General features: G+C 41.5%; 1 protein-coding gene and 1 long non-coding RNA gene across 7 annotated transcripts in view; one reads left to right on the top strand and one right to left on the bottom strand.

The window, feature by feature from the left end:
• Positions 1–20,754, bottom strand: part of LOC143667568 (uncharacterized) — a 250,942-nt gene extending 230,188 nt beyond the window's left edge. The window contains exons 1-4 of one of the 3 annotated variants that reach the window (XR_013168099.1): positions 18,727–20,754; positions 18,231–18,353; positions 10,305–10,425; positions 7,835–9,935 (exon numbers count right to left, since the gene is read on the bottom strand). This is a non-coding gene — a long non-coding RNA (uncharacterized LOC143667568). Of the gene's footprint in view, positions 1–7,834; positions 9,936–9,962; positions 10,426–18,230; positions 18,354–18,726 lie in introns of those variants that run through there. The other 2 variants (XR_013168098.1, XR_013168100.1) reach the window with 2 other exon arrangements.
• Positions 1–24,564, top strand: part of ANKS3 (ankyrin repeat and sterile alpha motif domain containing 3) — a 99,307-nt gene that overhangs the window by 46,986 nt on the left and 27,757 nt on the right. For all 4 annotated transcript variants that reach the window (XM_077141907.1, XM_077141906.1, XM_077141908.1 and 1 more), the window contains 4 exons: positions 6,568–6,726; positions 8,842–8,979; positions 9,616–9,725; positions 10,045–10,221. In XM_077141907.1, the coding sequence (XP_076998022.1) occupies positions 6,568–6,726; positions 8,842–8,979; positions 9,616–9,725; positions 10,045–10,221 (584 nt within the window). The remainder of the gene's footprint in view (positions 1–6,567; positions 6,727–8,841; positions 8,980–9,615; positions 9,726–10,044; positions 10,222–24,564) is intronic.

Genomic DNA, 24,564 nt, shown 5'->3' on the forward strand with positions numbered 1-24,564 from the left:
TTTGATTGGTATTGCATTGAATCTGTAGATGAGTTTAGGTAGGATTGACATCTTAATTATATTTAGTCTTCCAATCCATGAACACGGTATGCCCTTCCATCTATTTAGGTCTTCTGTGATTTCTTTTAGCAGTTTTTTGTAGTTTTCTTTATATAGGTTTTTTGTCTCTTTGGTTAAATTTATTCCTAGGTATTTTATTCTTTTAGTTGCGATTGTAAATGGGATTCGTTTCTTGATTTCCGCCTCAGCTTGTTCATTACTAGTGTATAGAAAAGCTACAGATTTTTTAATCTCCCCCTCATTTTTGAAGGACAGTTTTGCTGGATATAGAACTCTTATTGGCAATTTTTCTCTTTTAGAATCTTAAATATATCATACCACTGCTTTCTCACCTCCATGGTTTCTGCTGAGAAATCCACACATAGTCTTTTGGGCTTCCCTTGTATGTGATGGATTGCTTTTCTCTTGCTGCTTTCAAAATTCTCTTTCTCTTTGACATCTGGCAGTCTGATTAGTCTGTGTCTTGGAGTATGTCCATTTGGATCTATTCTGTTTGGGATATGCTGTACTTCTGGGATCTGTAATTTTTTTGTCTTTCATAAGAGATGGGAAATTTTCAGTGACTATTTCCTCCATTAGTCTTTATCCTCCTTTTCCCTTCTCTTCTCCTTCTAGGACACCTAAAACATGTATATTCATGTGCTTCATGTTGTCATTCAAGTCCCTGAAAACCTGCTAATATTTTTCCATTCTTTTCACTGTATTTTCTTTTGTGTGTTGGATTTCAGATTTCCAGTCTCTAGTTCACTAATCCTTCCTTCTGCCTCTTCATATTTGTTGTTGTAGGTTTCCAATGTTTTTTTTTTTCCTCTCTTCTGTGCCTTTTATTCCAATAAGTTCTGTGGTTTGTTTTTAGAAACTTTCATTTATTCTTTTTGTTCACTCAATGCCTTCTTTATATTCTTCTTAACCCATTGATTTGATTTTTGATGAGATTTTCCTTGTCTGTTCGAATATCCAGAATTAGTCATTTCAACTCCTGTATCTCATTTGAATTGTTGGTTTGTTCCTTTGACTGGGCCATATCTTTGATTTTCCTAGTCTGACTCATTATTTTTTGCTGGTGTCTTGGCATTTGATTTCCTTAATTAGTTTATTCTGGAGGTTGTTTTCACTCTTTCACCTCGGATTTTCTTGCTGGATGGCTTTGTTCTCTAGCTGTTCTTTGATGTTTAATTTGACTTATTCTAGACCTCTAGCATAGGTTCTGTTTAACTGATCAGAAGTTTTCAGTTCTTATTTTTCTGTTCCTGCCCATACGGAGCCCTTTTTTTTTTTTTTTTTTGGAGGAGGGTCTCAGATCTTTCCCTGAGTGGGCTAGCCTATGTCTCAGGAGGAAAGAGTCACCAGCCTCAGTTCTCCCTGAGGGTAAGACCCAGCAGGTTGCCTGGCTTTCCTATGAAGCCTCTAGACTGTGTGTTTTTCCTGTCGTGCCCAGCTTGAGGCACTTGTCTGCCTGTGGCTTCCCATAAGTGTAAAATGGTGTGGTGCCTTTAATTTCAGCAGACTCTCCCTGCCAGGGGTGTGGTTGAGACAGAGGAGAAGTTGTAGATTGGAGGTAATTGTTTTAGTCTTCAAGTCCCTGGGGCCTGAATTCCTTGAAGGAGGAATTCACTTGAGCTGGGTCCTATTTTTTACAGCCTTTAAGAATTAACTCCTTTTACCTGACTAGTAACTTTGTTTCTCAGAAGAGATTAATTGTGTCCTTGCCTAGTGGCAGAGCTGGTGCCTGAGAAGGCTTCCAGTTCTATCTAATGAGCTGTTAAGTAGTAGAAACCAAACAGGAGAAAAAGCATCTGTTCTAGAGCAGGGCTTCTACTCCTTGGATTTGTCAGTCAAGATCTTAAGTTGGTAGTGGTGCTATGTATCTCCAGACTCTATGTGCCCCCCCCCCTTTTATTTTTTTAGGGTCCAGTCCTTTTCCAGTATTTTGTGCAGTCCGACTCATAAAGCCTCAGATTTTTTCTTTTTTCTGTCAGCCCCATCCCCTCTCTGCAGGACAAAAACTTCTAGTATCCTTATTGCTTATTCCAGGTTTTTCTGTGCTGGGGGCCTATTTTCAGTAGTCATAATTTGTTAATTCCACAAGTGGAGCATGGTTGAGCTCAGCCCTTGCTGCAGTAAAGTCTTGTTTCCTTTCCCCTCAGGCGGAACCAGGCTGTTGTGCCCTTGGGGGAGGGGTGTTGGCCTCCAAGGCTTGGGGGACTTAAAGTTCTGTGTGGGATCTCAGCCAGTCCACCTTGTCCAGACTGAGGTACGCTGTGCGTCCGGTCACTGATGTAGCCCCAGCAATTGTTCTGTACTATTCCTGGCTGTTTACTAGCTGCTCTGGAGGTTGAACTAAATTCCACACCTCATTAAACTGTCATCTTGCCCCCTCCTGTTTTCTTTTGATTACAGCTTTCATAGAACATCTTTTGCCATCCTTTTACTTTCAATCTATTTGTATCCTTGAATCTAAGACATGTCTCTTATAAACACCATATTGACAGATCATATTTTTTATCTGTTCTGCCCATCTGCATCTTTTAATTGTTGAGTTTAGTCCATTAATATTCAAAGTTATTACTATAAAAGCAGCACTTGAATCTACCGTCTTATTCTTTCGTTTTCATTTGTCATATCTATATTTTCTTCTCTTTTTCTTTCTTGAATTACCCTTACTGATACTATTCAGTTCTGTGCCCTCCTCCAGCCCTGCCTCTCCTGTCATTTTTCTCTCAACCAATAGAACTCCCTTTCATATTTTAGTAGGGCAGGTCTCTCGTTGACTAGTTCTCTCAGTCTTTGTCTTTGGAGATTTTAATCTCTCCCCCCACCTTAAAGGACAATTTGGCTGGATAAAGAATTCTTGGCCAGAAGTCTTTCTCATTCAGGATCTTAAATGTATCATACCACTCCTTCTCGCGTCCATGGTGCCTGTTGAGTAGTCCAAACTCAGTCTTATGTGATTTCCCTTGCATGTAGTAGATCACTTTTCTCATGCAGCTTTCAGGATTTTCTGCTTCTCATCAGCGTTTGACAGTCTGATTAGTATGTACCTTGGGATAGGCCTATTTCAATTTATTCTGTTTGGGGGTTATTGGGCCACTTTGGTTTATATATTTGTATCTTTTATAAGGGCTGGGAAGTTTTCTCCATTATTTCTGTAGCTAACCTCCCCAGCCCTTTTCTCTTCTCTTCTCCATCTAAGACACCAGTGATTCTCTTCTCCTTTTGAGACACCAGTATTGTGCCCCTTTTGTTGCCCATCATTTCCCTGAGATCCAGTTCCATTTTTCCCATCTTTCTTGCCATTTGTTCTTTTTTTTTTTGGTGTTTTTTTTTTTCAAAAAAAAAAAATGCCATTTGTTCTTTTGTGCGCTTGAGTTCAATTTTCCTGTCATCTAGTTTGCTTTTTCTTTTCTCCACCTCTTAACCCACTGTTGTATGTCTCTAATATATTTTTAATTTGTTCTATGATATCTTTCATCTCTGTGATATCTGCTAATTTTCTATTTAATCTTTTGAGTTCTTCTTTATGCTCTTCTAGTGTCTTCTTGATATCCTTTATTTCTTTATAGGTATCCTTGAGTAGTTGTTCCATAGTCTGTGTACCCTCCAATGTTTTGATTTAGTCATTTAGCTGGGCCATTTCCACCTGGATCTTCACATGCTTTCTGATTTTCTGTTGATTCTGGGGCATTTGATTACTGTTTTTTGTTTTGTTTTGTTTTGTTTTTGTATGGGCAGGTACAGGGAAATGAACCCGGGTCTCTGACATGGCAGGTGAGAATTCTGCCACTGAGCCACCATCACACCGCCCTGATTATCTTTTAATAAGGTTATTTTGCAAGGTGGTTTCCTTCACTCATTTAAAATTTTGTATTTACTTGGGTTTGTGCTGAAGGTCCCCTTTTGCACGTGGTTTGTCAGTAATTCCCTGCCAGGCCAAGGCCCAGATCTCATGTACAGGTGCAGTTCTACTTCTGGGTCTAATAAAACCTAGGCAGAAAAGATGCAAGGATGATTCAGCGGCAGAATGCCAGCCTGTTACACAGGAGACTCCTGGGCCATGCACTAAAAAAAAAAAAGAGAGAAAAAAATGTGTTTTGTTAAAAACTAGGCAGAAAGGGGGCAATAGAAAGGTGGTTCAGCAATAGAAAGCCCGCTAGTCATGTAAGAGACCCAGGTTCAACTTGCAACCCTTCTACCAGAGGGGACAAAAAAATAGATGGCAGCATGCAGCTCTGCTGGCCTCTTTGGCCCTGCCTGTCTGTGCATGCCTAAGATCCCCAGGCCTCCGTGGGTAAAGGGGAATGGGATTGGGACCCTACAAGCCTCCCTTGCCAGTCAGCCAACAGCTTGGTTCCACTCCCTGTCCACTTCCACCCCCCAGTGGATCGCCCTGGTCTCCACCAAAACCTGGAACCCATCCCTGCCTCCATGGGGGTGGGGAGCAGGCAGCATGCACACAGAGAAGCAAGTCTACTGCCCTTGGGGCTCCCTGCAGGACATACCAGCCATGGGGCTGTGCAGGAAGACCTCCCAAGCTTGCTGTGGGGACTGAGGAATTCACCGCTCGCTTGGGACCACACCCTGCCCCTGTGCATAGCCCAACCCCAGTGAGCTCACTGTTCGGGACATGCACCCCCTCTGTCTGTCTAGTTTCTCTGCTTCGGTTGCAGTTCCGGTTGTTTATTTCTTTATTTTTTCACCCTGTTCTTGTTGTGTGGAGCTTGGGTAAGGTGAGGTCAGCCCACCCTACTTTGCCACCTTCACCCCCATTTACTTTTCTTTCCATTTGTGTGTGTGTGTGTGTGTGTGTTTGCATGTATGTGTGTTTCTCTTTTTGTTCTCAGTGTTTGCAATTTCTGATTCAAGGTCCTTTTACCTACCCTCAAGTGCTTGTTTGGGGGTATATCAGTGCACAGCATTATGTTAAAGTTTTCTTCTACTTATTGGTTTTTTTTTTGGGAAAAGGGTATTTTCATCAACTGAAAAGTTTGATTTTAATCTTTTGCTTTCTGCTTATGGTAGCTTTGTATAGAGGAATTTTGTGCTTTTTCATTCATGGACCGGGCTTATGGGCTGGGTGGTCTGTTAGGTTCTTAGACCAGGAGTTTCCTCTGTCCATGTAGCAAGGACAGTTTCCTTACTGAATGGCTCTTTTTTTGGTTGTTGGGGGATATGTTTAGGCCAACGATTATATGTCCTCTGATACTTTTTTTGTTTTGCCAGGTTCACAGTTTCCCTTTCTTGTCTTTCCCCTCTTCACTGCAGTTTCCAAAGGTGTCTCTCCACAAATGATAGGAGTGAGAGATTGAGAAAAATCTCTGCTAGAAATTGGTGTTTTTCTCTCTACTTACAGGTAATTTGAAGTTTGCAGCACTCTCTGTCTTCTAGGTTATGCTGAACGTATGGGATTTGTGTGGTTTTATTTGTTCTTGCTCATTTGATTGGTTTCAGACGATATGTTAGGATGTTCAGATTCACATACCACCTTTACCTCAGTTACTCCCTCCCCTGTACCTTTATTTCGTATAACTTCCTCCTGCTTCTGCTTGGATGAAACCAGAGTCTACTTCTGCTGGTGTAGATCCTTGAGCATATGGGAGTTGTTTAATGGTAAAAGGAGAGAGGGTCCCCTTGGAGTCATGGGCTGATGTTTAGAGTGCAGTCTAACATGCTGGCTTGCTGGGCAGATGGCCGAATTGTGCCATCAGTCAACGTCCAGGTGAGCCACCTTAACTTCACAGGGTCAGGCTCAGCCCAGCTCTCTTCCTGGTGACCTGTTTATTTTTAAATAAACACTAATTTGTTTGGTGAGACAATAATTATAATGTGAAAGATTTCTCCTGTGTGTCCCACTTCACCAACTCCAAAATGAGATCTTATCAGCAACTTGTTTAAACACCTTGTCTGTCTCTTAAAGTAGAATCAGATGGGAGCCTTAAATTTAAATAAATTCCTGAATTTTGCCTTACAGGTAAGCTATATATGGTAAAGGCTACTGGCATGTTGAACTCTTGCATGCAAATGGGAAATGAGGTTTGAAATCCTTTATAAAACTCTGGATACCAACATGGTATTCATTTCCCAGGAAGTTGTTCAGGCTGAGCATGTAAAATTGCTTAAGAAGTTATGACTGATATTACCATATTTTCATGAAAAAATAATACTTCTCATCATAACAAAATCTATTTCTGACTATAAACTTATTACATGCTTTATTATTTAAAAAATGAAAGGCACAAAGAGAAGACTGAGAGCTGAGCTCCTCCATTATGGCTTTTCCAGCCCAGCTTCTCACTAAGCAAGACGGCCACCCCCACAATGCCCCCATGGTCTCCCCGAGCAATGGGCCAGCCCTCGTGCATTTCTTACAGATTAAGTTCTTGGGAACACACTTTTGTTGTTTCATCTTGAGAAAACCAGTTGTGATTATTTTCTGCCAGTTTACTAGAAGTTGCTAGTAAATTAGTTCATCACTAAACAAATGTCTTCCTATTGGTGTTTGACTCACAGAAAAATACGAGGATCTAAGTTCATCAGACGAATCCTGCCCGGTTCCTCCAAGACAGAGGCCCTGTCGAAAGAAGGGCCTCAGCATCCATGAGGGGCCGCGAGCTCTGGCCAGGATCACGGCTATTGGCCTTGGACGGAAGACCTTGCAGCCCTGTTATGGTGAGCATGCGACCTCTCCTGATGGCTCTTTGCTGCTTCAGTCCAAGGTTCTGTGTTGACAGAGAACAGACAGTTCTCAGGCTTCAGACTGCGGGCGGCTGGGCCTGCACCTGCAGTGGGAGCAGGTCGTGGTGCCTCCTGTGCTAAAGAATTGAGACTCCAAGTTGATTATAGTTATGAAGTATATCAGTTATTGGCTGGCCCTTTGGATTTGGTTCATCTCCTTGATTTTCCTTTCCTTCGATTAAAATTACAAATTTAACTTTCTCTTCTGCAGCACAGATGTTAGCTTGGCTCATATTTCATTCATCACTGGTCAGTCAGCTGGAGCAGAGAGAGTGCAAGATTGAAGTGTCCCATCTTGATACCTGCACACATCAACTGGGCAGAAGCCCAAGGGGCGGCTCAGCTCTTATTCTGTTTTCATGAGTTAATGGACTTGATGCTCAGACCTTTCTCAGACGTGTCAGATGGTTTGCTCAGTTGGTTCAGATCCTAGACCCTGAGTTTACAGAACTGCTGTGTGCTGAGGGCTGTGACTGTGGAGTGCTGGAGTGCCCAGCCATTCTTTGGGTTGGTCCTTTTGGTCTGGCTTAGAGTTACATCCTGCTTTGATGACTGTAGCCCATCAATGGCCAGGCCAAGGCTACTGATGTTGTGGGCTGGTGCACAGGCCTTTCTCATGAACAAGAATCCCTCTGAAGCCTGGGCTTGGAAGAGACTGACTTTCCCAGCCAGAGAGGGCCATATTTTAGTTAAGAGTATATGAATAACTTCATTTCCTTGTAAGACCCTCAGGAGTCATGGCACTGGATTAGGAATTACAGACTGACTTTCTCCTGCATCCTTGGAAGGATGGCAGGCTGGGCCAGTGGGGAACGCTTTCCCCTAAGCTGCTGGTGAGCTCCCACAATAAGGCGCTGGGTCCAGGCTCATACCTGTGTGGCTTCTGAGCACATAGCTTTGGGACATGTGGCTGAGTTGTTGTTTTTTAAATGGCTGAACCTTTTCCTTCTGAGGAGCCCCCTGCCACCCATCCTACCCCGAGGTATGGTGAGAGATGGGAAGAAGGGGTTTTATCCCTGGGATTTGTGTGTGTGTGTGTGTGTGTGTGTGTGAGAGAGAGAGAGACTCATCTGTATAGTCACACACAGATTTTAAAATGAAACACTTTCCAGTTACCAAAATAATGTATGACCAAAGCCCATTTACACACAATTATTTTTCTGTATAGAGAAGTCTAGAAAAACACTGAAGTAATGATGGTGGTTGTCTCTCAACTGTGTCATTTCAGGGGATTTCTGGTTTTTCCTCTTATACCCTGTGTTAGTATTTGAGTTTTTGATAAACATATATATTCCCTTTCCTATCAACTAAAAAAAAAAAAACATTGAATGAGCAATAGCATGTGCTAATTATAAAAACACTTTGTAACTACATGAAAATATAAAGAAGAAAATAGGTGACCTATAATCCCAGCCCATCTTTTTCTATGCAAAGAAACGTACTTTTGGGGGGGACTGGGGACAAATGTAGAATTATATTCTCTTGTTTCGTGTTCTGCCTTTTCTCCTTGTTTCTTATAGGCAGAGAGGTTTAAAGGTCACTTAATTTTGAATTATTGCTGTTAATTTTTAGCCTAGGGCTTTTACCTTACTATTCAGCCAGGTCACATTTTGGTGCGGGTTGACTGACCCTGGAGAACTGGCTCTAAATGCCTCTGTTTAAAAGTCACCGGGAAGAAAAGCCTGGGGATGGGAGGAGATGAGTGGTTTCCAGCTAATTTCCTCCCTTTTAGCTGGAAAAACAACAGCTTGGTGTAAGGGAGAGAACACTGCGCTTGAATTGCACTCCGTCCTGGCTCTGCCATATGCTTGCTGGGTAGCACTGACTGGTCTCTGTGCCCCGAGCCTCTGTTCACCTGCTGACTGCAAACCGTGACGTCCAGGTTACTGTGAAGAATAGCTGGAATTGTAGCCAGGAAAGTACGAGATTCCTTCCTCCCACCTCAAGCCCTGTCTTCTCTCATACTGAGAAGACTGGACACATCTGGGATGGGGACCATGCCTTCCTTTCTCTGTTCACTCAGATTTTCCTGCTCCTTTCTGTCCACAGAGCAGAAGCCTCCACGGGGCTACGTCACCTTCAACCGCAGTGATGAGAACCCCCTGGAAGTGGGGAGCCTCTGCTATAGGGATGTCACCTCCCCCATCAACGACCGGGATGTGGAGAGCAGCAGCAGCAGCAGCCGGGGTACGCACAACCCCTCAAAGTTCCCAGACCCACTGTCGAGCTCAGCTAGGCCCCTAGGCTTGCCCTTCGCTCAGTCCTCCTGGTCTGGGACTCCCTGCATGCCGTCTCCGTACCTCCAGAGCTCAGCCCCATGATGAGTCCATCCAGTAGGTGAAGAATAAGAGGGTGAAGGACATAGCAGGCCCTGGTTATAAGGAGGAAAATCAAAGACTGTGACGGGGTGCAGGTGGGGAGGGGTTTCCAGTGTAGGGTCTCCAGATGGGAGTAGCGGGAGATCATTTCTGACCCACAGGATTAGCATCTTATTTTAGGCCCTCAGAGGCTTTCATGACAACCTTCTTGGCAGGAAATGCCTTTATTATAATTATACATTTTCATACATTCAATAGTTATTTACTGAGTGCTCACTGTGTGTCAAGAATTGATTTATCAGTGAACAAAAGAGACAAGCTGCCCTTGTATGTGCAGAAGGGAGGATGGGGGACAGGCAGGGGAACAGAATAAAACATTAACCTGTTTAAGAAGTTGATGAGTGCTGTGGAGAACCTGCTCAGCCTCAGGGGCCTGGGGTGTGCCCATTCTGCATTCACCTCAAGTGAGGCCTGTAGTCAGATGTCCTTGTTTCATTATTATCAGAAGAACATGCCTTCTGTGCCAATCTTGGGACTGTCCGGAGCAGCAGCAGCAGTGAGGGGCTGACGAGACCCCACCGAATCAGCAGCGAGGCCTCGTTGGAGAGCAATGAGGTGAAGATTCTCTTTTTCCCTCGATTTTCCATCTTCCATCCCTTTTTTTGTATTGTGGGTGATGCCTGACAGTTAGTTTGACATAAGCAAGTCTGGTGACATGTAGCTACATAGAAATCACTGAGAAGGCCTCTGAGTGGTGGGCAAGGAGAGATTTCATGAAGGGTTTCAAGTTTTACCTACCTCGTGAGGGAAGTGGCACAAATCAAGCTGTGGAAGATAGAATCAAGGGGCAGGGAACAGAGTTCAGACACAGCTGTGTCAGCTGCGAGACCGTCAGTGTCACTATTTTAATTTAAACACCCATCTCTTGCCACAGGATTCAGATCATGCACGTAAAAGCTCAGTTCGCAAGCAAACTAAAAGTTATATGAAGACCAAGAGTCGCTACCATAACAGTGACGGCCAGTGGCCTCCCAGCATTGGGGCTCCGGGGGCAGCCTGTTCCTCAGGATGCATTCCCCAAAGCGAGGGATCCCCCTACTCAGGACCCCAGGTGAGACCATCTGTGGAATTGGTGCTTATGCTGTTAGGAGGAGGCACTGCTCATGATTTGAGAGACTCTTATTGTGTACTTACGGTGGGCCAGGTAGAGCAGGGTGGTGGTGGTTTCTTCCCAAATGCTCTGCCGTGAGGACAGAGGCCAGCTGAAGCTTTGTGGTCTTCCCCTTGGTTTCTGTACTTAGCTGGCTTCCCTGAGCTTGGAGAGAAGGAAAGACAGGAATGAACTCAGTGCTCCTTACAGGAGTAAATAACAAGATGTATGGAAAAAAAAAATTAACTGATACATAGTCACTAGTATTCTCTTAACAATGATCGCCATTGCTTGCATGTTTCCATTGCAGGTTGCTTGGGCTGAGCAATTTCTTAGGGATTACAGGGGGTGGTCCAGCTACTCAGCTGATAATGTTTATTGAGTTCTGCCCTGTGCTGGCATAAGATGAAAGACAGAAAGGTCATTATTTGCCAGTTATTTGTTCAAACAGTAGCTCTGCTGTTCACCGATGGCCTATGACTGTAAGAATAGGATTTTGCTGTCTTTGTGCAGCCCCTCCAGGAAGCCCTCAGGACCTGTGTCCCAGGCTCGTTGAGTAGGGTGCACCTCTTGATTCCATGACTGTGCTGATTGGAGGGTTTGTGGTGCTGAGGGTGGAGTCATAAAGCTGTTTTAGAAAGTAGATGGGGAGATACGACAGTGTATGGACCTCCGAGAAGTGCTCCTCCACAAAACCAACAGAAAAACTGGCAAAAAAAATTGTTAGAATCACCTTTTTTGAAACTCTGGAAATTAGCCAAAAGATTGCAGCAACCTGATTGTTTATTCAAGGAAAACAGCCAACTCTCAGTAAGAACAAACATTTGTCTACCAAGAATTCTGTATCTGGCAAATCTGTTTTAAAAATGAGAATGAGATTAAGACATTTCCAGATAAATGAAAGTTGAGTTTGTCACCACTAAGCCAACCCTGCGGGAGATGCTAAACAGAGTTCTGTAGGTTGAAAGGAAAGGACACTAGATAGTAGAGCAAAGCTGCATGAAGAAATAAGGGTAATGATGTGGATAAATGTAAATGCCAGTACTATGGTATTTTTGGTTTGTAACTGTACTTTTTACTTCCTGCAGGATCCAAAAGGCAAATACATAAAATATAATGATAAATCAATGTTTGGGATTCATAATTTTTTATTTTTTTGACAAGAACTACAAAAGATGGGGTGAGGGAAGAAAAGGGTGTAGGAACATACATTATTGTATACCATTGAAGTTAAGTTGGTATCTAGGCAAATGAGTGTGTTGTAGATTTAGGATGTTAAATTTAAGCCCCATCGTAACTACCAAGAATATTCAAGGTCACAGAGACAGACATAGAGTATAGTCTGCCTGGGGCATAGGGGGAATGGGAAGTTAATATGTAGTGGGTATAGGGTTTCTGTTTGGAGAGATGGGAAAGTTTTAGTGTTGGGGTTTGGTGAGGGCTATACCCTCATTGTGGTATCACAGTGTTATTGTGAATGTGATTAATGTGTTGAGGGATATGCTTGGGAGTGGTTGAGATGGGGAAATTAAGTTTTATATATGTTCTCACAATTAAAAAAAAAGAGGAACTAAAGTGACAGTGACCATTACTAATAATGAAGGAGAAAAGGTCTAAGAGGATATTTTGGCATGTATGAGAATATTGGAATATAGACTATAAGATTCATGTCAGTCTTAAATTTCTTGAACTTGGTAACTGAACTTAAGGTGGTAACGTAAGTGAATATCCTTGTTTTTAGGAAATATAAATGGCAGTATTAAGTGTTCAAGGAGAATAAATATATACATTCTGCACTCCAGTGTTCAGAAAATGGATTGATAGATACCTAGATAGATAAAATGATATAGCATAATCCTAAAGAATAACTATGGCAATATATAAGATTCTACAAAGGTTCCATGCACTAGAATAACTTTCCAGAAACCTACAAATCCCAGATGGGTTCCTGTACCACGTAAGTCCTGAAAGCTAGTGGGCCCAGCCTCTTCAGAACATCAGCTAGTTCCATCTCCCTACCCCATATTATCGACAGCCCCTTCCAACATGAAAAAGTTAGAATGGGCACAGCCCAAATACCCCTAAAGAATGGGATTGAAAGATCAAAGGTGACGGTGGAGTTATACAGAGAAGGTACGGTTTAACAAACGAATATGATTGCTGAATGATTAAATTGATATTTCTTTTAGTCTCCAGTATCGTAGAGCATCTAGAAGTAAAAACCTAAAATAATGGAATTGTAACCCATACCAAACTCTGAAATCTGTTCTGCAACTAATTGTTGCAATGTGCTTTGAAACTTACTGCTTTTTGATATATGTTATTTTTCACAAAAAAAGAAAAACGTTGATTGTAATGATTAAAAAAATCATTTATTCCTTCTAGCCTACTATATTTTGGAGCAGCCTGGAGAAAAAAATCTGAGAGGATAGTATGGTAGCCCATGACAGACTGGGATCTGTCCTGTAACTATTTGTTGAAGAGTGCTTTGAAAACTCTTGCTTTTTTCTTTCTTTGTTTTGATATATATTATACAAAAACAAAAAAGTTTAAAAAACTGATATGGCATATATGGTAAAATGTTAAAATTGCTGGATCTGGGTCCTAGGCGGATAGGAGTATGTTGGAGTTCTCTGCATTGGGTTTGTATTATGTTCCTAAATATCTCATAAGTTTGAAAATATTTCAAGATAAAAAGTTTTAAAAAAATATGAGTTCTGGAGTTGAAAAGTATAGTAATTGAAATGAATTCACTAGAGGGACTCAGCAACACGTTTCAGCAGGCAGAAGAAAAAACTAGAGGACTTGAAGAAAGGTCAATTGATATTACGCAGCCTGAGAAACAGAGAAAAGAGAATGAAGGAAAATGAAGAGAGACTCAGAGACTGGTGAGACATCATCAAGCAGAATAGCATACACATAATGAGAGTCACAGAAGGAGAGGAGAGAGAGAAAGAAGCAACAAGAATATTTGACAAAATAATGGCTGTAACTTCCCAAATTTGATGCGAGACCTCAATCTGCATTTACAAGAAAATAAATTCCAAGTAGGATAAACTCAAAGAGATCCACAGGTAGAAAAATCATAATCAAACTGTTGAAAGACAAAGACAAAGTAAGAGAAATGGCTCATCATATATAAGGGTTCCTTAAATTAACAGCTAATTTTTCGTCAAACAGTAGAGGAGAGAAGGCAGTTGGAAGCCATATTCAAAGTGCTGAAACAAAAAGAAAACTGTCCACCAAGAATGCTATATCCAGGACTTCTAGGAATATGGTAGAATAAGGAATAGCAGAACTCACTTCCCCACCGAAAACACCTAGAGAACAGACAGAAACAGTTCAAAGCAGCTGTTCTGGAGCTCAGGAGACCAGGGTAGGACTATGCAATGTATAGCAAAGAGGTGGATGTAGATACGGAGCAACTGTGATGGAGACCCAGTGAATGACTCACTCACCTGTGGCTCCTGACACTTATTCCCACCCTGGAGGCCAGCAGCATCTAGTTGGACTGGTTTCTGCTTAGCAGGTTGCTGTAGACTGGAAGAGTCAGGAAGCCCTCTCCCCACCCCCAGAAACAGACTGGTGTGGCACAGTTCTTATCCAGTTGTTGGTTGGTGAAATTGGACCTCTGGGTCCAACAGCATTAGACCATTTCTAGACAGGTGCCTGCAGTGACTGCGGTACCATTATTTCCACCAGCTTCAGAAATAGGAGAGGCAGAGGGCTAAAAAATAATATATCATTGTAAGGCCGTGGAGAATATGCTGCTGAAGAGCACTGTCTGCTGGGTAGGCTGGGAAAGTGCGCTATTAGGAAGCTGCTTTTCTGACACTCTTCCTGAGACCCTTTGGAGACCCTGCATGGGACCCTGTTTGAGTTGGAAAATACTGACAAATCAAGTGCCAAAGAAACACTTTAACATGAACCCAATCAACAACAAAATCTTTGAGAGGGAAACTGACTTTCAGAATAATTTCAAAATAATCAGGTGCCCAGATATCTGCAAAAATTTAGAAGACATACTAAGAAAAAAGAAGATATGGCCCAGCCAAAGGAACAACTTGAAATGTCAGAGGAGATATAGAATTTGGAGCTGTTAAAGATGTTCAGGGAAATCTAAAAAAAAATCAAATTCAACAACATGACTAAAGAGATAAAAGATACAAAGACAGGTGAGCATAAAGAAGAACTTGAAAACATACAAAGAAAAATAACATCTAATGGGAATGAAAGATAGTAAATGAAATAAAAATTACACTAGAGACATACAACAGCAGATTTGAAGAGACAGAAGAATCAGTGAGCTAGAAGACAAACTACATTCAAACAGACAACAGATGGGAAAAGAATGGAAGTATTTGAGCAGAGTATCAGGGAAATGATTGAGAATACAAAGCATACAAACATACACATCATGGGAGTTCTAGCAGCAGAAAAGAAGGGGAAAGGGCCAGGAAGTATATTTGAGGAAGTAATGGCTGAAAATTTCCCAGCTCTTATAAAATACATAAATATGCAAATCCAAGAAGCCCAACATACTCCAAACAGAATAAACCCTAATAGACCCACTCTGAGACCCTATTAATCAGATTGCCAGCTGCCAGATATAAAGAGAATTCTGAAAACACCAAGAGAAAAGTGATTCATCACTCACAAGGGAACCATGACAAGATTAACTGCCAACTTCTCATCAAAAATCATGGAGGTGAGAAGGCAGTGGTATAAGGTACTGAAAGAGAAAAACTGTCAGCCAAGAATTCTTTACTGGCAAAACTGCCCTTCAAAAATGAGGGAGAGTTTAAAACATTCAAGATAAACAAGCTGCAAGAATTCATTAACAAGAGTCCTGCTATACAGGAAATACTAAGTTGAATTCTGCAGGCTGAAAAGAAAAGATGGAGAGAGAGACTTGGAAGAGATTGCAGAAATGAAGATTATCAGTAAGAATAACAAAGGTTAAGAAACTAGACAAAAATAAGATATGACATATAAAACCCAAAGGTTAAATGGTTGAAGTAGGTACTGCCTTTACAATATTAACACTAAATTTTAATTAATTAAATTCTCTAATATAAAAGACAGAAATTAGTAGAATGGATAAAAAAAATATGATCTACCTATGTGCTGTTCACAAGTGACTCACCTCAGACCCATGGATACAAATAGGTTGAAAGTGAAAGGCTGGAAGGAGATATTCCACACAAACAAACCAAAAAAAAAGCTGGGGTAGCTATACTAATATTGGACAAGGTATACTTTAAATATAAAAATGGTATGAGAGAAAAGGAAGGACATTATATATTAATAAAATGGACAATCCACCAAGATTGTATAAATATTTATGCAGTTAGCCAAGGTGTGCCAAAATACATGAAGAAAACGCTGGTAAAACTAAAGAGAGAAATAGATGTCTCTATAGTAGTTGGAGACACCACTCTTATCAATATATAGACCATCCAGACAGAGCAATAACAAAATAGAGAACTTGAATAAAATGGTAAATGAACTAGACCTAACAGATACATACAGAACATTACATCCCCAAATAGCAGGATACACATTCTTCTTAAATGCCCACGGATCATTTTCCAGGATAGACCACATATTGGGCCACAAAACAAGTCTCGATAAATTTTAAAAGATTGAACTTATACAAAGGACTTTCTCTGATCATAATGGAATGAAGCTGGAAATCAGTAACAGATGGCGAACAGGAGATTCACAAATATATGGAGGTTAAACAACCAATGGGTCAAAGAAAAAATTATAAGAGAAATCACTAAATATCTTGAGACAAATGAAAATGAGAACTCAACATATCAAAACTTATGGGATGAGAAAATAAAAACTTATGAGATTCAGCAAAGACAGTGCTGATAGGGAAATTTATGGCCCTAAATGCCTACATTAAAAAGAAAGAAAGAGCTAAAACCAAAGGAGGAATTGGAAAAAGAAAAAAAGACCATTTCTAAGCAAGCAGAGAAAAGAAATAAGTTGAGAGCAGAATAAACGAAATTGAGAACAGAAAAATTTATTGGTTCTTTGAAAATACCAATAAAACTAACAAACCCTTAGCTAGGCTGACAAAAAAAAAAAAAAGAGAGAGATGTGTGCTGGTTTGAATCTGTTATGTGCCCCAGAAAAGCCATGTTCTTTTAATCCATTCTTGTAGGAGCAGACCTATTGTGGTTGGGACATTTTGGTTAGGCTGTTTCCAGGTAGATGTGACCGCAGCCCATTCAAGATGGGTCTTATCCCTTTCTGAGAGGATAAAAGACAGATGACACTCAGAGAACCAGAAGAGAAGCTAAGAGAGAAAGAAATGCCCAGAGACATTTTGCAATCAGCTATTGAAACCAGAACAAGTAGAGAAGGGCCAGCAGATGTCACCATATATAGCACTGGGTACCACCTGCCTTTCCACAAAGAAAATATCTTACTCTTGATCCCTTAATTTGGACATTTTCACAGCCTCAGAACTGTACATTTGTAACCTAATAAATTTCCATTGAAAAAACCAACCCATTTCTGGTACATTGCATTCCAGCACATTTAACTGAAACAAGATGCAAATAAATCAGAAATGAGAGGTGGGACATTACTACTGACCCCACAGAAATAAAAAAGATAATGAGAGGGTATTATGAACATCTGTATGCCAACAAATTAGACAATGTAGACGAAATATACAACCTTCTAGAAACACATGAACAACCTACACTGGCTATAGAAAAAACAGAAGACCTCAACAATCCAATCACACATAAAGTGATTGAATTAGTTATCAAAAAACTCCCAACAAAAGAAGCCCAGGACCAAATGACTTCACAGGTGAATTCTATTCATTCCAAGAAGTATTAATAGCAGTCCTGCTCATACCCTTTCAAAAACTCAAAAGGAGAAAGCATTACAACTCATTCTATGAAGCTAATCACCCTAATACCAAAGCCAGATAAGGATACTACAAGAAAAGAAAATTACACACCAGTCTCTCTAATGGATATAGATGCAAAAAATCTCAACAGAATACTTGCAACTTGAATGCAATAGCACCTTAAAAGAATCACACCAGTTTAAAAAACTGAAGGGGAACCAGAGTCACAAGAGAGATCCATGAGAGCTGAGAGCCTACATAGCCAGAGACCTTTGGAGACAAAGAAGGAAAACGCCCCTGGGGGAGCTTCATGAAAAAAGAAGCCTGGAGAGAAAGCTAGCAGGTGTTGCCATGTTCACCGTGTACCTTTCCAGTTGAGAGAGAAACCCTGAACTTCATCGGCTTTTCTTGAGTGTCCTTGGCCCTGCTCACAAAAGCTGAAGAACTGAAACATAGACAACTGGAGACCATTCAGCTGGTTCTAACAGCCTAATCTGCCCCATTTCAAATGGAAGACCTCAGGAGTGCATGGATGGGGAGACAGGGACTAAGGAGTAAACCAAGCTGCGTTCCTTGAATGTGTTACCCTAGCTGGCACAGCCCCACGACCCATGGCTCATCTCATACCCCATGTACCTAAACACCATCACCTGCCCCCCTGCATTCTAAACACCCCCACCCACACCACACCCTCAACCCAAGCACACACACACCTGCCCCAGCCAACCCACCTCCTGTGCAAGTGCAGTCTCGCCACACTCCTCCCGATACTCACCTCCCCCTCCCTGTCCCCTGCAGGTGGTTGCCAGTGCATAAAGGCTTTGGGTGCTTACCTTAATATCCAGGCTGCACCCACCCCAGCCAATACAGTCCCACAACCCACCCCCACTCCTGAGCTCTGCACATGTGTACATCAGTTTATAGCCCTTCCAGATTCGCATATGTGCACAGCCCCCAGTCACACCCCCAAGCTCTGGGCAAGTGCTGACCCGTGCAGCTGGGCCACACCTGCCCCCAGCCTACGCATGTGCACACAAGGGCCCTGCCCCTTTGACAAGCACACAGAAGGGCCCCACCCCCCAAGCCCATGTACCTGCACAGCTGCATCCTCTCCACTGCCTGGTGCCCATGTATTCATGCATTGACTTCTTGATCTCAAAGCATCACTGCACTGTTGTTTCCCACCCCTCGCTCCGCATCCTGTTCCACATCCATCCTGCAAATACAAAGCTTTAGACCACTGAAGGAAATCAACTTCCAAAGTAAACCAATCAAGATATTTACATGCGATGAAGACAACACAAGATCACTAAGCATATCATCTTGTAGACAGATATAATCCAGCCTAATGACCAAATTAAAACACCAGAGGAGACACAGACTTTGGAATAACTAATCAAAGATGTTCCTAAAACTCTACTAAATAAAATAAATGGAATGGCTAACGATGTTGTTCTAGTTTGCTAGCTGCCAGAATGCAACACACCAGAGATGGATTGGCTTCCAATGAAAGGGATTTAATTAGTTTAAAAAAAAGTATAGTCCTTCAGAAGAAAGGCAGCTAACTTTCCACTGAGGTTCTTGCTTACGTGGAAGTCACAGGATGGTCTCTGCTGGTCTTCTCTCCAGGCCCCTGGGTTCCAACAACTTTCCCCGGGGTGACTTCTTTCTGCATCTCCAAAGGCCTGGGCTGAGCTGCAAGTGCTGAGATGAGGAATGCCAAGCTGCTTAGGCTGTGCTACATTGCGTTCTCTCATTTAAGTACCAGCCAATTAAGTCAAACGTCACTCATTGCAGCAGACACGCCTCCTAACTGACTGCAGATGTAATTGGCAACAGATGAGGTTCATGTACCATTGGCTTATGTCCGCAGCAACAAGATTAGGTATGCTCACCTGGCCAAGTTGACAACTGAATCTAACTAACACAGACGTAAAGGAGATCAAGAATACACTAGAAGAGCATAAAGACGAATATGAAAAAATAAATTTAAAAATAGCAGATATCACAGCAATTAAAGATGCTGTAGACCAAATAAAAAATATACTAGAGACACAACAGAATATTTGAAGAGGCAGAAGAAAGAGTACGTGAACTAGAGGACGGACAACTGATTTTGAACACTCAGCAATTGGCTAAACAGATTAAATGGCAATTGCCTAAAAAGGTTAAAAATTTTGAATTGGACCACAGGGAAACAATGGACAAAACAAAGTGTACAAATCTAAGAATCACTGATGTCACAGAAAGGAGAAGAGTAAAGGGCTAGGAAGATTAGCTGAGGATTAATGAGGGAAAACTCCCCAACCCTTACAGAGGACATGAATATGCAAATCAAAGAAGCCCAATGAACTCCAAACATAATAAATCCAAATAGGCCTTCCCAAGACACATACTAATCAGTCTGTCAAATGTTGAAGAGAAGCAGAAAATCCTGAAGGTGGCCAGAGTAAAACAATCTACCACATACAAGGGAAATCACATAAGATTGAGTTCAGACTACTCAACTGACACTGTGGGGGCGAGAAGGCAGTGGTATGATATATTTAAGATCCTGAAAGAGAAAGACTTCCAGCCAAGAATTCTGTACCCAGCCAAACTGTCCTTCAAAACTGACTGACAGGGACTAATGGGAAGATGGCGGACTAGAGTAGCTCAAGATTAGCCCTGCTCCACAGAAAAACTAGAGAAAGGAAAGGAGAACAACTGGGGTGGCTGACCTGGGAAAGCCTTCTGTACCACATCTGGCAGCTCTGGTTGCAGAAGACAAGGAACTAAGAGGCAGAAAGCTAGAACCTGGAGGGGAGGTGTGGAGGTGACAGAAGTGCACAGACAGGATCGCGGGACTAGGAAGCGTCCTAGAACCGCACATGCGCACAGTCCTCAGCTTCACTTCCCAGCTCTGAGAAAGTGCCAACCTACACAGCTGGGTCACATCTGCCCCCAATCCAAGAAGGCATAATGCCGACCTGCTGCCACAGCTCTAGACATGTGCGCAAAGGGCCCCATGCCTTAGACCAGCACACACTAGTGTTACACCCCCCAGACTGATGCACCCACACAGCTCCATCCTCCCTGACTGCTGGGCACCCACATTCACAAGCATCAGTGTAACATCTCCAACCTGCACCCATACCTGCACTGAAACAAATCACCATACTGAGTGCTCCACCCCGTGCCCTGCTCCCTGCTGTATAAGCATTCCGCAGACACAAGGCCTTAGACTACTGAAAGAAATCAACTCCTGAAGTAAATCAGTCAAGATATTTACATGCCATGAAGACAATGGAAGATCACTAAGCATATCACAGTGCAGACAGATATAGCCCTACCTAATAACCAAATTAAAATACCAGAGGAGACACAGATGTTGGAACAACTAATCAAAGATGTTCATACAACTCTATTTAATAAAATAAGTAGGATAGCAAATGACAAGAAGACAAGATCAAGAAGAGAAGAGAAAATCAAGAGAAGACAAGATGAAGAAGAGAAAGTAAAATCAAGAAGAGATCAAGAAGAGAGTAGAAGAGCACAAAGAGGAATTTGAGAGAATAAATTTAAAAATAGCAGCTTTCACAGAGATTAAAGATACTATTGACTAAAGAAAAAATATACTAGAGGCACACAATGTCAGATTTGAAGAGACAGAAGAAAGAATAAGTGATATAGAGGATAGGATAATTGACTTCAAAGACTCAAAACAGCAAATGGCAAAAAAGATGGAAAAAATTCATCAGGGAAATTATACACAAAACAAAGCTCACAAATACAAGAATCACTGGTGTCCCAGAAGGAGAAGAGAGGAGTAAAGGGCTAGGAAGAGCAGTTGAGGATATAATGGGGGAAAACTTCCCAACCCTCATAAAGGACATAAATATGCAAGTCAAAGAAGCCCAAAGAACTCCAAACAGAATAAATCCAAATAGGCCTTCCCCAGTGCACATACTAATCAGTCTGTCCAGTGTTGAAGAGAAGCAGAAAATCCTGAAAGCAGCAAGAGAAAAGCAATCTACTATATACAAGGGAAATCAAATAAGACTGAGTTCAGACTACTCAACTAGCACGATAGAGGGGAGAAGGCAGTGAATGGTATGATATATTCAAGATTCTGAAAGGGTGAGAAGGTGCCAATATGGCGGCTTAGCAAGGTGTGGGGTTTAGTTCATCCTCCAGAACAGCTACTAAATCACCAGGAACAGTACAGAACAGCTCCTGGGGCCACATCAGGACGGGGCATACAGCGTACCTCAGTTTGGGCCAGCTGGACCGGCTGCGAGCTCCCCTAGAACTGTGAGTTCCCCAAGCTGTGGCGGCTGGCATCCCTCCCCCCACAGGTTGCTTCCCAGAGCGGAAAGGAAAGAGCGTTTACCAACAACAGGAGCCGAGTGCAACTAAGCTTCAAGTGTGTAATTAATTAACAAATTCTGACTACTAAAATTAGGCCTCCAGCTCAGGCGAACCTGGTCAAAGCAAAGGTTGCTGATTTTTGCCCCGGAGCCAAGGGGGCAGGGCTGACAGAAAAAGAAAAAAAAGAAACAGGTTTTTGTGGCTGTGTTTCCACAAGGGCTTGACTGCCTTTGGATACAGTGGCAGGGCTTCTGAGGCTGCAGCTGCCCCAGGCATAGACAGAAACAAGCTTGTGTGAGAGTTTGTCTGGAGCTGATGCCTTCCCCAGGGAAGGGGTGAGGCCCAACTCAGGTGGAATCCCTCCCTCAAGGAATTCAGACCTCAGGGCTTGGTAATGTGAAGTCATTAAAACCAGCCTACAACCTCTCCTCTGTCTCCACTAACCCCCCAGCAGGGAGAGTCTGCCAACATTAAAGGTACTGCATCATCTTATTCTGGTGGGACCTGCAGGCAGACAAGTGCCACATACTGGGCAGGATAAGAAAGACAGAGTCCAGAGACTTCACAGGAAAGTCTTTCAACCTGCTGGGTCTCACCCTCAGGGAAAACTGATGCAGGTGACTCTTTCCTCCTGACCAGAGGCCAGTTTGGTCAGGGAAAATCCAGCTGGGGTCTATAATACCTAAGTAGACCCTCCTAAATGTGGGAGGGGAAGGACACCATACAGGCAGGGCAAGAAAACAAGAACTGAAAAATTTTCTACAAGAAAACAAGAACTGAAAAATTCTCCTCTATTAAACAAAACCTAAGCCAGTGTTTCAGAATAAGCTGAACTGAATGTCAAAGAGCAGACAAAAAAATTCTTACAGCAAGAAAACTCACTTTTAAGAAGTGAAAACAATTTCCAGAATAAACTAATTAAGGTAATTAAATGTCTAGACACCAGCAAAAAATAACAAATCACACTAGGAAAACGGAAGATATGGGCCAGTCAAAGAAACAAACCAACAATTCAAGTGAGATACAGGAGTTGAAACAATTAATTCAGAATGTACAAACAGACATGGAAAACCTCATGAAAAACCAAATCAATGAATTGAGGGAGGATATAAAGAAAGCAAGGAAAGAACAAACATAAGAAATCAAAAGTCTGAAAAAACAAATCACAGAACTTAGGGGAATGAAGGTTATGGTAGAAGAGATGAAAATAACAACGGAAACCTACAATGTTAGATTTCAAGAGGCAGAAGATAGGATTAGTGAACTGGAAGACAGAACATCTGAAATCTGACAAGCAAAAGAAAATATAGGGAAAAAAATGGAAAAATATGAGCAGGGACTCGGGGAATTGAATGACAATATGAAGCGCACAAATATATGTGTTGTGGGTGTCCCAGCAGCAGAAGAGAAGGGGAAAGGAGGAGAAAAAATAATGGAGGAAATTATCACTGAAAATTTCCCAACTCTCATGAAAGACTTGAAATTACAGATCCAAGAACCTTCTCGACCAAAGGGGGAAGAGTGAAATGAGACTAAGTGTCAATGGCTGAGAGATTCCAAACAGAGTTGAGAGGTTATCCTGGAGGTTATTCTTATGCATTAAGTAGATATCACCTTGTTGTTCAAGATGTAGCGGAGAGGCTGGAGGGAACTGCCTGAAAATGTAGAGCTGTGTTCTAGCAGCCATGTTTCTTGATGATGATTGAACAATGATATAGCTTTCACAATGAGACTCTGTGAATGTGAAAACCTTGTGTCTGATGCTCCTTTTAGCTACTATATCAACAGAAGAGTAGAACATATGGAATAAAAATAAATAATAGGGGGAACAAATGTTAAAATAAATTTAGTTTGACATGCTAGTGGTAAATGAAAGTGAGGGGTAAGGGGTATGGTATGTATAATCTTTTTTTTTTCTCTGTTATCATTTTATTTCTTTTTCTGTTGTCTTTTTCTTTTTCTAAATTGAGGCAAATGTTCTAAGAAATGATGAAAATGCAACTATGTGATGATATTAAGAATTACTGATTGTATATGTAGAATGGAATGATATCTTAATGTTTTGTTTGTTAATTTTGTTTTAATTAATAAGAAAAGTTAAAAAAAAATTACAGATCCAAGAAGTACAGCATACCCCAAAGAGAATAGATCCAAATAGACGTACTCCGAGACACTTACTAATCAGAATGTCAGAGGTCAAAGAGAAAGAGAGAATCTTGAAAGCAGCAAGAGGAACGCAATCCATCACATACAAGGGAAGCCCAAGAAGACTATGTGTAGATGTCTCAGCAGAAACCATGGAGGCGAGAGGACAGTGGGATGATATATTTAAATTACTAAAAGAGAAAAACTGCCAACCAAGAATTCTATCTCCAGCAAAACTGTCCTTCAAAAATGAGGAAGAAATTAAAACATTTTCAGACAAAAAAAAACAGAGAATTTGTGACCAAGAGACCGGCTCTGCAAGAAATACTAAAGGGAGTGCTAGAAGCAGATACAGAAAGACAGGAGAGAGAGGTGTGGAGAAGAGTGTAGAAAGAAAGACTATCAGTAAAGGTAAAAAGAAGAAAAATTAGATATGACATATAAAATCCAAAAGGCAAAAAGGTAGAATAAAGTACTACCCGTACAGTAATAATACTAAATGTTATTGCATTAAACTCGCCAATCAAAAGATATAGACTGGCAGAATGGATTAAAAAAACAAACCCATCTATATGCTCTCTCTACTCAAAGGACATGAGGCCAAGGACACAAATGGATATTTACACACCAATGTTTATAGCAGCATTATTAACAATTACCAAGAGATGGAAACAGCCAAAGTGTCCATCAACAGACAGTTGGCTAAACAAACTGTGCCATTTACATAAGATGGAATATTATGCAGCTGTAAGACAGAATAAAGTTATGAAGTATGTAACAACATGAATGGACCTTAAGGACATTATGCTGAGTATGATTAGCCAGAAACAAAAGGACAAATACTGTATGGTCTCACTGATATGAACTGACATTAGTGAATAAACTTGGGATATTTTCTTGATAACAGAGGCCATCAGGAGATAAAAATAGGG

Source organism: Tamandua tetradactyla, chromosome 23 (assembly GCF_023851605.1).
Source record: "Tamandua tetradactyla isolate mTamTet1 chromosome 23, mTamTet1.pri, whole genome shotgun sequence".
NCBI classification, from domain to species: Eukaryota; Metazoa; Chordata; class Mammalia; order Pilosa; family Myrmecophagidae; genus Tamandua; species Tamandua tetradactyla.